The 16,066-nt window shown below is 45.3% G+C and overlaps 1 protein-coding gene across 1 annotated transcript in view; it reads left to right on the top strand.

The window, feature by feature from the left end:
• JAG1 (jagged canonical Notch ligand 1) overlaps positions 1-16,066 on the top strand; it is a 70,121-nt gene that overhangs the window by 8,526 nt on the left and 45,529 nt on the right. The window contains exon 3 of the mRNA XM_083606827.1: positions 10,321-10,372. Coding sequence (XP_083462953.1) covers positions 10,321-10,372 — 52 coding nt within the window. The remainder of the gene's footprint in view (positions 1-10,320; positions 10,373-16,066) is intronic.

Raw genomic sequence — 16,066 nt, 5'->3', positions numbered from 1 at the left:
CCGCTTCTGGTGAACCAGAGCAGCTCACGGAAATGCCATTTACCTTCCCGCCGGAGCGGTACCCATTTATCTACTTGCACTTTGACGTGCTTTCAAACTGTTAGGTTGGCAGGAAATAATCAATGTACTGTACTATAAAATAAGTGTAGAAGATAAAAATTATTTTTTATTTTCCTTACCAGCATTGATGATAATCATTGTTTGGATGGGGGGCTTTTATCCATTTCCGCAGTCACACAATCAATCAATTAGTAGCTGAACTGGGTTCCACAGTCACAAAAACAAATGAACAAAAAAAAAACGCCTCAGAAACAAAAACCATAAAATAAACAGCAAAAACAAAAGCGCCCAACTTAATCCCTTCTGGAAGTCCATTTGGCTTCCGAAATGCTCAAAAACCAAGGTGCAGCTTTTGATTGGTGCAGGCGCCCCGGAAACAATAGCCAACAGCCGCATCAGATGTTCGGCTTCCGAGAATCGTTCAAAAACCGGAACACCTCCGGGTTTTCAGCGTTTGAGAACCAAGGTACTACTGTATTGCTTTCCCCCCTCCAAAGGCCTTTGCAGGTCTTGCCTGTGTTCCTTCCTTATCCCCAGTTGCTGCCTTGGCGGTGCAATTCCTCAAGTTCTGTGTACTTGCCTCTCTTGGTGGGTGTCATGTGAGCTGGGAAGGAACACACATTGTAGGGGGTTGGGCTCGATGACCTTCGGGGCCCCTTCTGACTTGGCAGTTCTGTAATGCCATGGGGCAAAGTGTTCAGCAGTTTGTGTGCTTTCTCTCCTTGTTCTCAAGACCCGAGGGACCTGGAGGATTGCCATACGCACTGTGTTTTAACCAAATGTCTTCACTTTGGCACTATGTGAAGCTGAGCGAGAACTGGTCCAAACACAGGCTGCTCTGGGTTGAGGGCAATGGGATGAGAATCTGAAGCTGCCCTGCAGCCAGATTTCCTTTGGGATCCTTGTAGGTGCTGAAGCAGGGGGTTGTGGATGCAGGAAAGAAAGCCTTCAGAGCTTCTTTTATGTCTTTTCCAGGTTATTATGTTCAAGTAGTCCTCCACGTGGGGCAGTAGCGCAACAGGTTTCAACTCCCTGGCTCGCTTTTCTGTCCCCGAACGAGGAAACGAATACTCTTGTGATTTGGCACACGGCCCTAACTATAGGCATGAAGCAGAAGGATTGGCTAGGACCGCAGTTAACCCTTTCGGCTTGTCCTTTGCTGGAGATGCGTTCAAAGTCAAAAGAGGCGCTCTGCTCTGTATTGTCCTTGTCAGAGAACGGGCTTCTGCACATGACTCTCCTACTTCCTTCCGCCCTGTGAGAACAGGTGTGCAAGATGCACTCGAACAAAAACCTTGTAACGGTAGCCAACCTATGGGTAGCTCGTCTCCACCCAAGGAATTTGGGCAAATCCATTTTTGGCCCCTTAAGATTCCTTCTGGGTTTTGGGTCTCCTTCAATGTTTTCTCTCAGAATAGAGGCCCAAACTGGATATCAATAGCATGGTTTCTAACCGCATAGGCTTTGTTTGTTTGTTTTAATTAAATATGGGGCACAGCGCCCCCACCACCCCATTTAATTGGGGCTACACTGAATCAGGAGGTCTTCAGCCCTGATCCCAACATACACACACAGAGAGAGCACTTCTATGAAGCTTGGGATAGGGTCAAAGTTCTCATTGGCCCAATGGGAGACTTTTTTCTTAGGGGTGGGAAATCTGTGCTCCTCCCTCACTCTGTCCAGGTTGTTGGACTCCATCTTCCATCGGTACAAGCCAGCATGGCCAGGGGTCTGTTGTGATGGGAGTTCTTGTACTCCAGCAACGCCCAGAAGATTCCCCACCCGTGATCTCAGCCTTATAGGGGAGGATCCTCATCGAGGTTGTGGCTGGGGAAGGAAGGGTTAAAACTCTCCATGTGGTGTGGCCCTGCGGAAATGCCCCCTCCCCACGAAATAATGGACGTGCTGAGCTGTTAAAGTGATACCTGGCTTGGTCCAGAGGTGGGACCAGGAGGGGAAGAATTAGTCACCATGCCTGACCTTGCTCCTTATCCCAAAGTTGAGGGAGAGGGGGCCTGGTGCACAGAGCGGACATGTGTTTGCACATAACACACTTGTGCTCTAAAGCAACAACAACAAAGCGCTCCTGTACTCTTTTTCGGCCAAGAAGCCCAATTTAAAGAGTGCAAAATGTTGTCTCCACTGGAAAGCGGTTTTGGGGAGTGCGCTTCTGATTGCGGATTGCTTTATTCAGGGTTCCATCTGCACAATACCTTCAAAACATGACCGCGCCATAAATGGTCAAGACTTGCCCCAAAGCATCCTGGGAACTGTTGCTTCCTAAGGGGCTGAGGTCTGTCAGGAGACCCCTAATCTCCTTGCAGAGCTGTGGTTCCCAGCACTCCCTGCAGAAGAGAGATCGATCCTTAAATCCCGATAGGAATTCTCGGTCCGTGAAGGGAATGGGGGTCTCCTTACAACTCTCGGCATCCGTAGCAAAACCATAGCGAACCACTTTTTTGTTCCAGTTTTCGAACGATTTTTGGAAGCTGAACTTCCTTTGTGGCTTCCGCGGCTCCTGATTGGCTGCAGGGTGCTTCTGCAGCCAATCAGAAGCCGCACCTTGGTTTTCGAACTGTTCCAGGAGTCAAATGGACTCCTGGAACGGATTAAATTTGAAAACCAAGGTACGGCTGTATAGGGATTTCTTGCTGCATTGAGTGTTGCAGCAGAATGCATTGTTCTGAGGCACTTTTAAACGCTTGGTCCCAAGTCGTGGGAGAGCCGATCTGGCTGAGAGCTAGTAAATCCAGACTTGCCGCATGTTGATGCTGCGTCACCCAGCGTGAGCCAGACTTGAACTCGGGACCTTCAGATAAAATCTGAGTCACAAAGTACAGTAAGGCATTCTGGCTCTTTGCTGAGGGGAAACAAAACAAGGGTGAGGTGCGTGGGAATGCGAACCACAGTCAGCGAGAGTTGGAGTCGAATCCTTTCTTTTCCCAGGCTTGTGGAATGCAGTTTGGGCCACAGAGATCTCTTTACCAGTTGCGGAAAGGGGGAACGCTGCAAAATGACTTGAGAAGGAAGGTTTTGGATTTGAGCAGGTGCATTGAGGTTGTTTCCTGCGGGGACTCCTAAAGCCTTTCAATTGGATGGGAATTCTGGTGCAACTGGGTATATGTATGCATCAATATAGTCTTTTGTTTTCAAATGGTACCCAACTTAATTTTGTTTCTAACATTTTGGGCAGGAACCAGGGGCACCCTTTTCTGAAACGCCTCCACAATCACTTGGCCAGAATTTGCAAGTCCTCTTAAATTTCTGCCTAGGTTTGCCTAGGTTTGGCATGGCCAGTGATCAGGAATTATAGGAGTTGTAGTCCAAGGACATCTGTAGATTCACAGATCTTCCCCACTTCTGGCCTGGGGCCTGAAAGTTCTCACCTGTAATCTGATCACCTGCTTAGCATAATCCTTTCCTTTTCCCCACACCCGGGAGTGTGTGGTTAGCTACCAACAATGCCCGTGAAAACCCAATGAGGATATCAGTGTGTGGGAGAGACTAGGATTGTGTCGTTTAAAAAAAAAAAAAACCTGTTACCACTTTAACAGCCATACTTTGCTCTTTTAAAGGAGATCTTATCAGTAGTTTTTTGTTTCAATTTTGTGCTGGACTCCATTAGTCCTACTCTGCTGTGGCCAGCTTTTACATCTGAGATGGGGAACCTGTGTTCCTCCAGATTCTTCTAAACTACAAGTTCCATCATGTCAGCTCATTTGCCATCCTGGCTGGGGGCTGCTGGGCATTGGAGTCAATGACATATGGAGGGCCACAGACTAGCTCTCTCATTCCTATGCTGCCCCTGTATTGCTGTGTCTAGCATGAATTATTATTATTATTATTATTATTATTATTATTATTATTATTATTATATTTCTACCCCGCCCATCTGGCTGTGTTGCCACTCTGCGTGGATTCCAACACACCACCACCACCACCACCACCACAACAACAATTAAATAATTGTAACAATCAGATACTATATAAAAAGTCACAATAACTTTAAAATAAACAACTTAAATCAAAGCAATATTCAGCAATCCATTGGAATCCAATAGTAAACAGCAACCAAAGTACAGCTTCTTCTGTGATTTTCACCAATGTCTTTTTCTGTGCATCTTGTCCTGGCACAAGGACACATTTTGCATCACATTTTGAATTAGCAACACAGGGCCAGGTCTGCTGGTGATATGGGGCTGCGGTGATGTGGTCTGGTGGTGGTGGTGGTTTGACAGGGTTGTGACAGAAGCGGGCAGTGTTGCAGGGGGAGCGCGGTGCTACCTGCATCATGATCTGTTACCATAGCAAAGAAGGTCGGCTTTGCATCTTGAGCCAGGTAAACCTGCCCTGCCATGAAAGGGATGCAGAGAGGATTGGAGAAACAGGTCCCTGGGGGGCCCTCAACAGATTTTGTCACCCGTTCCTTAACCAATATGTGGGCGAAGGCAGCAGCTCTTGGCTCTGACTAGGTTGCTCCGTCTCTGCTACTGGTGTGAGCTCATATGCAACACTCCCCCCTCCAAGCATTGGAAATTCACCAGGCGCATTTTGCACCTGGCTCTTGGGACCAAGCGAAGATGCTCAGCTGTCAGGATGGTACCTGATGTCTCCACCATCTCAAGGTCTTTGCCTGAGGATCCTAGAATCTGGCCTGTTTTCACGCACAAGCTACACTTCCTGTAAAGTTCTGTCCATTGTATTTTATCTGCGCAGTTGAAATGAATTTCGGAAAACAGAATGTCATATTCGAAAAATGCGACTTTTGAGCCGTCTGGCCCAAAATGGCAAGTAGGCTTTCTGTTTTGGTGACTGTAACTCTGGTTTAGGGACGTGGGTGGCGCTGTGGGTTAAACCACAGAGCCTAGGGCTTGCCGATCAGAAGGTCGGCGGTTCGAATCCCCGCCATGGGGTGAGCTCCCGTTGCTCGGTCCCTGCTCCTGCCAACCTAGCAGTTCAAAAGCACGTCAGAGTGCAAGTAGATAAATAGCTACCGTTCCGGTGGGAAGGTAAACGGCGTTTCCATGCACTGCTCTGGTTCGCCAGAAGCGGCTTAGTCATGCTGGCCACATGACCCGGAAGCTGTACACTGGCTCCCTTGGCCAGTAAAGCGAGATGAGCACTGCAACTCCAGAGTCGGCCACAACTGGACCTAATGGTCAGGGGTCCCTTTACCCTTTACCTTTACCTAACTCTGGTTTAAGGAGCCTTTTGGCACCCAGATTGCATATCGGGGATCTGCTGCCCTGTGGATCCTGCAGCCTGAGGTGGTCGCCTGGCTCTGACTGGGTTGCTCGATCCATGCTCATGTGTATGAGCTCCACATGGAAAGCAACAAGTTGGAGAGAAGGATTCTCCGAGATCTAGTCTGCTATGTGGAAGTTATTTTTGTTGGTGGTTTTTTCGACCATTCACAGCCTAAAGTGGTGCAGCTTAGACAGAGGTTGGCATATCTTTTGGGATTGTCATATCAAGATATACCTGGGAACCCTGTGCATGCACAGACAGTGAAAGGTTGGGGGCACTTGTGGCCCTCCGGGGGCTGTTGGACTCTGGTCAGCCCCAGCCAGCATGACCAATGGGATGATGGGAGATGTTGCCCAGTAACACCAGGAGGGCCACATGATGGTGAGCTGCTTTGAACTCGAAGGACGTTGTCGGAAAGACGGGGTACATAATTAAATTTAATCAAATAGAAAAGCAAGTTCCCCACCCATGGTTTTGCAGCATGCAAAAACAAACTGGTGCAGATGTAGCCATCCATTGCATGAACTCCCTGATGCACCACATGGGCTGTTGCTAGTGTTAGAAACTTGGGTATAAAAGCTAGGGGCCAAATGGCTTCTTAGCCCAACGGCACAGTCCCCAAAATGGAATACAGTGGTACCTTGGGTTACATACTCTTCAGGTTACATACGCTTCAGGTTACAGACTCCGCTAACCCAGAAATAGTGCTTCAGGTTAAGAACATTGTTTCAGGATGAAAACAGAAATCGTGCAGCAGTCGCATGGCGGTAGTAGGAGGCCCCATTAGCTAAAGTGGTGCTTCAGGTTAAGAACAGTTTAAGGTTAAGAACGGACCTCTGGAACGAATTAAGTACTTAACCCGAGGTACCACTGTATCTAGTGGTCATTTTTTGGGTAAGACAGCTCCAAAGTCTTATTTTTTCAAAAGATAACCTTACTGTGATTGATTGCTAGTTCAGATGACAACCTTGAGCTCGGTTAAGAGCTTTGAGAACTTAAAGAAGAAAAGCCACTAGAACCTGGAACAGTTCATATGTGTGTGTGTGTGTGTGTATACTGTGTTCCAGGATCAAGTGTGTATATATATATATATAGAGAGAGAGAGAGAGAGAGAGGGAGGGAGGGAGGGGGGCCTATTCTGACCTCTTTTTCTGAATGGGTGACTGCTACTCAGGTTGCACAGAAAAAGCAATTTGGTTCTGGAAATTCATTCCGATTGTGCAGATAAAATATAACTGGTAGAATTCAACAGGATGTGTTGCTTGTGTGTGAAAACAGTCCAGATCCAATGATCCCCAGGCATGCACCTCCAGGTGGTGGTGATGTCAGGTGGCACCCAAGCAGCTTCACTTGGTCACAAGTGGTTGATACCCGGATGCCAAATGCGCCTGGCTAATTTTGAACACTGATGGTTGCTTCATGGCCAGTGGTCAGGAGTAATGAGGGTTGTGGTCCATCAGATTCTGGAGGGTCACCCGCTCCCCATCCCTGGTCTTCATTGTGCATCAAGTTCGATGACATGACACATGTGCATTTTTGGTGCCGGGCAAAGCACAGAGGTCTGGTCTCCCACACTAAAATGTTCCCATAACCTAAACTTCAAGGTAGGCTGTTTTCTTTTGTCGAGCCCTCTTAGATTCTTTCATTAGCCTCCTGCCTTCTGGTCCCCCGTTTTACTAGCTAATTGGGTGTCCCTTGTGTCTCCTAGCTCAGTGCCGACTCGTTGCCTAGTAGCTTGGTTTGATGGGATAAGATTCAGGATGTGGAATTCTTGTGCCTGACTGGTGTATTTATTCAAAGATGTGCAAGGGTCAGACATGGCATGGGAAAAATTAAGCCTCTGTGCCGTATGCATGCATTCCTCAGCTATCTTAATTGCTGATCTCTAGAGTGGGGATTGATGTACACCTCTTAACCCTCTATCATCTCTGAGGTGCATGGCTTTGAAAGCAAGGAGGTTGTATTTGGGTGCTAGCAGAATTCCCCACCCCACCCCAGTTCCTAACAGGAAAAGAACCCAGAATGCAAATTGGGTATCTGTTTGAATTGTGGAAGGGACTGGTCTACAAGAACAGGAGAACTTGCTGTGTGAAAAATTGTTTTTTCACTCTTTTGCTTACTGCTACAAGTTTCTGAGTGGACACACTCTTAATTTGAGCTGAAATTAATGAGTATCGGACCTTTCCCGATATCGTTGAGGGTGGACACTCACTGCTAGAGTAGAAGTGATCAGTGTTGTTGTCTAGTGAAGTAGACCATGGTTCACAAATGCCACAAATCTGGCAGACCTTTGAGGTGTCTCGAGACTCTGTTTCAGTGCAGAAAATGACTTTCTTGAGTGTGTGTTTGTCGGCTGGTTGTTTTATTTCAAAACTACAAAAAAAACAAACACCCCAAAACAAATTTGCAAAGGGCCGTATTGGAATGTGGCAACGCCAGGTATGAAGTAACAGTAGCACTTTCAGCAAAAATATTCTGCTTTTCCTCCCTCCCCATCTGCCCGGGGTGGGGCAGGCCAGTAAACAATACTAAGAATGAGCAGGAACTGTTGCTATGCCTTAAAACAGAACATCTTCCCAAACGATTATGCAAGGCTGCAGTGAAAACATCCTCTTAACTGAAGGTAGCAGGAGTGACCATAATTGGCTCTTTGTTTTTTGGTGTGGTATGCTTCCAACTTGCTCTAACATGTTTTGGCTCTGTGCATTGACTCAGGAGGAGTGTTGCTGCAATTAATCCAAGGCGGAAGGCTGCCTTGACAGATAGAACTGCCTCCAAGTTGAGCTGAATGTATATTTATGTTCTGGCTCTGGCATCTTGTGCTCTGTGTGTGTGTGTACACTTGATGGAAGGAGGGTCCTCGAGTGTGTGCTTTAAAAAACGTCTGTATGTTGCGCGGGGAGAAAGGCCTGTACAGTATGCAGCGCTAATGAAATATGAATGCAATAATAAATAACGATAATAAAAAAAAGTTTGGCCACTCATTGCAAGATGGGGCACATGTCTCTACTTGCCCAACTTTTGCTTACTTTTCCAAGCATTTTCCCACAGTTATCAGTGAACGAAATGGAATCCTCGTCTGCTTTCAATATGAAACATATTTAGGCTGCAATCCAACACTGTCTATTTAAAAAGCAAGCTAGACTCCCCCCCTCCCCCCAATTCAGAGGCTGCATGCTGAGCTAAGTCGTGAGAAATGAATTTGCTTTTGAATTCTTTTTTCTCTCTCTCTTTTTAAAGTCAGCGTTATGCCTTACACCTTGCAGTTGTTTACTTTTCTTTCAGGGAAGCTGTTTGTCTCTGCAAAAAACCTAATTCCCTCCACCCTTGCAAATGGATTGATAGCCAGTGCTAACAATGTCATTAGTCAGAAGGCAAACTTTAAGCTTATGAGTCACAACTTTCTTTTCTGCTGCCTGAGTTAGAGTCTTAAGAGTAATTTCCCTTCGCCCACGTCCCACGAAGCTAAGGTGACTGAACACTGACACCTGGTCACCGGAATATTTTGGCACGCTCCCAATGTGTAGGCTTGTGGAATTGTCCGGCTGAGAAACCAAGCTTGTTCATTGTGTGTGTGTCTAAATTTCTATCCCTTGTGGTCATTGTAAAAACTTCAGATTTTCCAACCACAACAACTTCAATCTTTGCATGACTACAGGACTCTTGGTATTTCTTTCTTTCTTTCTTTCTTTCTCTCTCTCTCTCTCTCTCTCTCTCTCTCTCTCTCTCTCCCCCCCCCTTTTCTTTCTTTTTTCTTTTTAAAAAGACCATTTAAAACACAGACAACCACTCCAGATGTGTCATTTTAATGTGCAGAAAGATGAACCAGGGGCTGCCTTGGCATCGTACACCTGCGTGTCCCACAATTCTCACCAACATTTTACAGCATGTTGTAGCTTGCCGCCTCGTAAAATACATCGCTTAAGACCTGTAGCATTTGATGGTAGGCTTCGTAGAAAACATCCCTGTCCCTGAATTATCGTGGGTTGGTGTCTGTGTGTCCTTCCTCCTTGCTTGCCCCTCCCCATGCCACACTTTTAAATGAAGTTTTCTGAACTTATGGGATGGAAGGAGGAGGGACACATGAAGAAAGTGTGATTAACTCTTGAAGATTTCTTTCTCTTTCTCTGCTCAAGGCTAGGGATAATAGGTGCTTTGGTTTAGTTAGCATCCTTCTTGCCTGAATATGTTTGGCTTGTGTACATCCCAAGTGCGCAGGTGGCAGTTAGCCTTTTTATTTCTTCCCTCTTACTCCAAATAGGTTTAGGGTTGGCTTGTGAAGTCCCCCACCCCTTTCCTTTTTCTTTTTAAGGCTGCTTTATGCAGTTCTCTCCCTCCTCCTCCTCCCCCCCTAGATTCACCCGTCCTTTCCTTTAGTTACCTGATACTTGTGGGAGCAGTGATGGCTTTGCCACAGACAAAGCGTTCAAAGAGGTGCTGAAAAGCAGAGTCTCTAGAGATTATGGTTCTGAACCTTGACAGTTACAATCCTTAGCAACCTGGCTTTGGGCATGCAGAATGGGGAAGTGTTGGGATCTTGCAAAAAAAAAAAAGTTTTAAACCCCCCCTTTTTAAAAAAAAATAAATCCTCCTCCTTTGGGGGCCACTTTCCTTCCTTTACAGTGTGCTTTAGAAACCACAGCGACATCTCAGCTGTGCAAGGCCTCAAACGGTGGATGCAGAACTTCCTGGTTAAGAATGTGAGATGCATTAGCGATGACAAAGATAAAGAGACCTTTCACCTTAAATTGCTCGAGTCAGTCTGGATAAGGTAGCTTAGTCAGACTGGATAAGGTAGTTTAAGCAGCTGCAAGAGGATCACATTTGTCTCGGCTGTAATCTATTGCCTATTTATGTTTAGAGGAGCACATGATTGTCAGGAAGATGCGTGCAGAGTCGTTTCTCCAAAGCACGCTCTAATAAAAAGATGGCAGCGGCTCCAGTGAGCCTCATTACCATTATTTCTATTTTTATTTTTAAATACTAACATGGTATCTTTTGCTCTCTTTACAGAGATCCTACACGTTGCTCGTTGAAGCCTGGGATTACAGTAACGACAGTGTTAGTAAGTATGCACATGGCCTTTTTTGTGTGTGTCTCCTCCCTTCGCCACCGAGCTGTCTAAAAGCAAGCAGCAAGGACAGCTTAAATAGAGGAAGGGGCTGGATCTTTGCAGAGATTCTGGGTTGGAAGAAGTATGCACTGATCCTTTATGGGAAGGGGCAAATGGAACGGTATGAACCAGCCCCCTCAGACGTGGGAGCCTCCTGGTGTTTTGTAGTTCAAAACATCTAGACGGTTCCATGTTGGAGGTTGGTGTGGAGCTTGTCTGTTTCAGCCTGAATTCTGTGCAGGAGACAAGCTTAAAAAGGTAAAGGGACCCCTGACCATTAAGTCCAGTCACAGACGACTCTGGGGTTGTGGTGCTCATCTCGCTTTATTGGCCGAGGGAGCTGGCGTACAGCTTCTGGGTCATGTGGCCAGCATGACTAAGCCACTTCTGGCGAACCAGAGCAGCACACAGAAACGCTGTTTGCCTTCCCGCCAGAGTGGTACCTATTTATCTACTTGCACTTTGACGCGCTTTCGAACTGCTAGGTTGGCAGGAGCAGGGACCGAGCAACGGGAGCTCACCCAGTCGCGGGGATTTGAACCACCAAACTTCTGATTGGCAAACCCTAGAAGACAAACTTAAATTCCCCTAATTCCAGGGTGAGCTTCACTTGAGATGATCTGCACACAGCGAGGGTTGCCCAGTAAAATGGCAGCTGCCTGAGCCTCTGAGCTGAAAAGACCCATCTGTTTGGAGAAGCAATCTCCATGCTATGTTAGAATCCACCAGTAGACCATGGGTCGGTTGGTGCATTTCCAGTAGCGGGTATTAGGATGATGGCGGGGAATGTCCCCCAGAAAATCGCAAGTGTTCTGTGCTTCCGAGTTGAGCTGAAATCCAAAGATCTCCATGCAAGTGGAAGTTCTTTGGTGTGTTGTGGTAAAGGTGACTGAAAACAATGCTATTCAGCCTCCAGAGAGGCCAGGGTAGTCTTCCAACAACATCTCGGTTTGACATTGGCAACAATGGCGCTACTCATTTCTGTGCATGAGATTACGAGCAGTCCGCCCTGCCATTTCTCGGAAGGCTGCAAAATTGTGTGGAAATAAACAGGTTTTGCAGTGGACTCGTAGGTGCAGTCGATTCAGAATTTCTCACAAACAAGTGTGCTTTATAAAAATTCCGATTCAAAGAAACCATTCTGCAGAATCCTTTTCATCTTTAAGTAAAGCTTTAAAATTTGGTTCATGTGGTTGTCTCTGCTGTCCCTTTTCCACGACTCAAGGGGCATTCAAACTAGTGCCCCCCAGATCTTGCTGGATTCGCACTCACATTCACCCTATGTTTGCGACCCATGTGCTCCACAAACATCCTACAGCCCCTTCATGCAGTTTTGTTGTGCAAGCACCAATTTACAGATGACCTTTTGGCGGCTCCCAAAGCATACCCCAAACGAACGTTGCGTGATTCCCATGTAGCGAAAGAAACGGACGGTGGGAATGGCAACGTGTTGAGATGGGTTTGGCTAAACTGCCATCGAAACTTGTTGCTTAATGGGCGTTTGATTAGATCCCTTTTCCCATAGAGATACTTTGGATCCCTTGTGAGTTGAATGTTTTGGCTCCTGAACGCCACAAACCAACCCAGAAGTGAGTGTTCCGGTTTGCGAACATTCCTTGGAAACTGAACTTCTGATTGGCTGCAGGAGCTTCCTTCAACCAATTGGAAGCTGCGCCTTGGTTTCCAAATGTTTTGGAAGTCGGGCAGACTTCTGGAATGCATTCTGTTCGACTTCCGAGGTACCACTGTATTGGTTGCATCTGTAGCTGCCCTTGCTTTTCAGAGGTAAATGAGAGCTTGCGGTACTTTCTCCAGATGTGCCCCAGCCTCATCTCTTACTGCTGACACTGCAACTGCCTGGCGTCTTAAAAGGCTGCTTGCTATTGGCACCCTGGCCTATGCTCAGAAGTTGACAGTTTTCTCAGTCTTGCTGTTGCCCTTCTTAAACCATAAATATTTGACGGTATTATCTGTCGTGATGTTTGCACCAAGTTGGGCGGAAGGTTCTACTTGGGTTTCCCCTGTCGAGGCTAAAAGTATTCCAACTTTTTTTAAATTAATGAATGTTAAAATGATGTTGGATTGAAAATAAGTGGTATTAGCAACAAAGTTAATAAGAATATGCAAAAATGAATTGACAATGGATAAAATATAGAGTTATAATATGTTAAGTTACAGAGTTAAGATAAACGAAAGAGGGTAAGGATTTGCTGATTTGATTATTTAAATGGGAATACAAAAAGGGGAGGTGTGAGGAGGTCAAGGAAGCAAGCTAATGAGTTTAAAGTTATAAAAAACGGATTTGTTTTTAATTCTTTTTTATCTACTCGTTTTTTGTATTTTGTATTTTTATTTTTCCTTTTTCTTTTTTATGTATTTTTGTATGTTTTTTTATCTCTTTCTTTCCATATGTTTTCTTTGTATTTTGTAAACCTATGTCTTTGTAAAATCTCAAAAAATATTTTATATACAAATAATAATAATAAAAGTATTCCAACTTTTTCAGGCTTTGTACAAAAATGGCTCCACGGCTAGGATACAGGCAGGCGAAGTGACATGGCCAAAATACGTACTTCAATTGCACAGAATAGTTTTCCTAACATATATGAAGTGTTTAGAGTAATTGTGCTTGACTTTAAGAGAATCCTGTAAATCTGGTGTTGCTACTATTCACATATCATAGATGTGGATCATTTTATAGGGGGGGAAACTCAGGCGATGTGCTCATTGTAAAACTCTTCTCTCCTATCCATGCAATCTTGGTCATTCTCTTCCCCAAATCATTGTGCAAAATTATCTTCCAGGGAAAGCTGTCTTAGCAGCACCTGTCCAAATGGGTCTTGTTAGAGGCAGCTTATTAAGGTATCGCAGTAAAGATAAAAACAAAACAAAAGACGTTGTTACGGTACTGCAAAAAGAGTCACCCAAACACTTTGGTTCCAGAATGAAGTGCATCTTACAGTGGACACTGGTGACATTGGATGATGGATTGCACGCAGATATTCATGCTTATGTTAACCTCAAATGGAAAACAGGAGAAATCTTTTACAGGTGTTTCTGCATTGACCCCTGTGAGGAAATGCCTGCGTTTGAAAGACGCTGTTGTTTGCCGGAGGATCCCAGTCCTTTTCATTCAGAGCCTTTACTATCTCTCCTTTGAATAGATCTCATCTTTATTTCATGAAACCGAAATTTCCAAAGCTTCACAATGAGCCCTTTCTTTCGCCTTAACATTCTGGAGGCAAAAGATGTCCTCCAACCAAAATGTCAAAATGCATTTTCTGAACCAGAAATGTTTGACCCAGTTCAGATGTGGCCCTGCGTATGTTTGCAATTTAAACTTGCAATAGATTGAGCATTGTATATTTTAAAGGGATCACACTAGAGATCCCTTACAATGAAGAACGCCTCCTCTCTTTTTTTGTTTTGTCTCTTATTTACTACTGGCAAACATTTAGCAGAACTTCCTGGTGAATAGAGTACAATTTTCCTGCTTTTTGCTCTTTAAAATAATAATAATAATAAGATAGTTCAATTTCTAGAGCATTTTACAGATGCCTAGTGTGCTCTGATTTGCAATGAGTGCTTTGCCCCTTCCTGAAAGTGATTAACTTGGATAACCTTTTTTTTTTGAATTGCAAACCTCAAACTTGGCTATTTAAAGAATTGCAGAACTGTGGGGTTGTAGAAAGGGACCAGAAGAGTCATTTAGTTCAACCCCCTGCAATGCAGGAATCTTTTACCCAACATGAGGCTTGAACCCATGGCCTTGCGATTAAGAGCCTCATGCTCTACTGACTGAGCTATTCCAGGTGAGATGGTGAACACCAGTCTCCTAAACCAAATCCATAGGAACAGCTGGAAATAGTTAAGGGTGTGTCTTGAGGATGGGGGTCCTGTGGCCCTCCCAGATGTTTTGGAACAACAGTGCCTGTTTTACCTGACCACGGGCCATGTTGCCTGGGGCTGTTCAGAACTGGAGTCCAGTAATATCTGAAGAGCTGCAGACTCTCCATGTAGCCTGTCTGTCTAGTCTTGCATCCTGTTTACAGCAGCATCCGGCCAGTTACTTCCGGGAAGCCCTCACACAGGCATGGAGTCGACAGCCGTCCCCAAGCGAAGATGCCCTCTTATTCAAAAAGGCCAGAAAGATCTGCTATTGCTGGGTTAGCCAACAAGAATGCATCTCTGTGTGCCATTGCTGTGGTTTTCAGCTGTGCCATCCTTGTCCTTTGAGAACGTAACTGGACCATTGCTGCTCAGATGTCAGTGGCCCAGAGATGGAAAGAAGAAGAGAAGAATGGCAGATTAAGTTGATGGACTATGCCGAATTGGCAAAAACAACCAGAAGAATAAGAAACTAGGATGACCAAAATTTTAATAAGGAATGGGGGAAACGCATCATTTCCCTGAAAAAGCATTGTAAACAATTAAAATCATTAGTAGGATTGGAATAAGACTTGTAGTTCAATGTTGAGTTTTGGGTATAATGAAGATTTAAAAGATTTGGATTAATAGGAAAGATGCAGGAGGAAAAGGTTAATAGAAGGACCCACAAAGGAGGAACCCACAAAAGTTCTTTGAAATTCTCTTTTTATGTTGGTTGTTGGATAATGGATTGTAAATTTCTATAATCTGAAAAGCTAAATTATAAAGGAAAAAGAGAACGTAACCGGACGTAGGGTGGACCACCCTGTTAAGAACGGTACACAAATATGTGTGCTTATCGGTTTAGGGGCTGAAGTGAGGCAATAATAAATTTCCATTAATGGATGAGAGCTCAGGAGTGCTTTCTCCAGATACTTTGCGGCCTTTGTCTTCAAGCAGAAACTGCTGGATGTGCTTGCAAAGTTTGGTTGAAGTCTTGGCTTTCCTGATGCTATCTTCTGGCATCATCATCACCGCCACCTCCTCTGGCCCTTGGCAGCTGTTCTTAGTTGATCAGGGCAGTGGTCATGGGTCGTCTGCTGGTAAGCAGCATGACCAGAGAGCTTCCTCCAGTGTTTTACTTGTTGCTGCTGTGTCTGAGAAGCCATTCTGAAGACGGGACTTGTCTGAAGAACTAACTCCAAGCTCTCTTGTTCTGCCTTCTGATTCTGTAGCGTAGGAACAAATGTTTGGTCAGGATTTCTCCATAAATTGAAGTCAAGGCACTATATCCTGAAGATTTGTAGGTTTTTAGTGTGAAGCATTGGTTTGTCCTCTGTAAGAGCAGAACTTTCAGGAGTCGGTACGTTTGTTCTCCATCTTGAGGTGTGTGCTTGGAAGAACAGGAATGTTGTGACGCAGTTGAGTGCCGTATTGAACTTCGGCAGCATGTTAGACGCAGGTGTGTGCAGACCCGCGTATCTGAAACCTGTTGTGAGGGTCATAAAGGGGAAATGGCAGACAGATTTCTGAAAGTCAGTTCCTGATGAGACCCAACTAAAGTGCCCATTCTGCTCAGGGCTAGGCTTCAGCATTGAAGGTGTGAAGTCACAGCGCTGCTGTAGGAAAGATGATTTGCATGGGTCTTTAGAGCAGGTTAAAAAGTACTGTATTTTTTGCTCTACAAGACACACTTTCCCCCTCCTAAAAAGTAAGGGGAAATGTGTGTGCGTCTTATGGAGTGACTGCAGGCTGCCCAGCTATCCTGGAAGCCAGAAG

Source organism: Podarcis filfolensis (genome assembly GCF_964270895.1).
Source record: "Podarcis filfolensis genome assembly, chromosome: 3".
Classification (NCBI taxonomy): domain Eukaryota; kingdom Metazoa; phylum Chordata; class Lepidosauria; order Squamata; family Lacertidae; genus Podarcis; species Podarcis filfolensis.
This window is presented reverse-complemented; position numbering and strand designations above follow the sequence as displayed.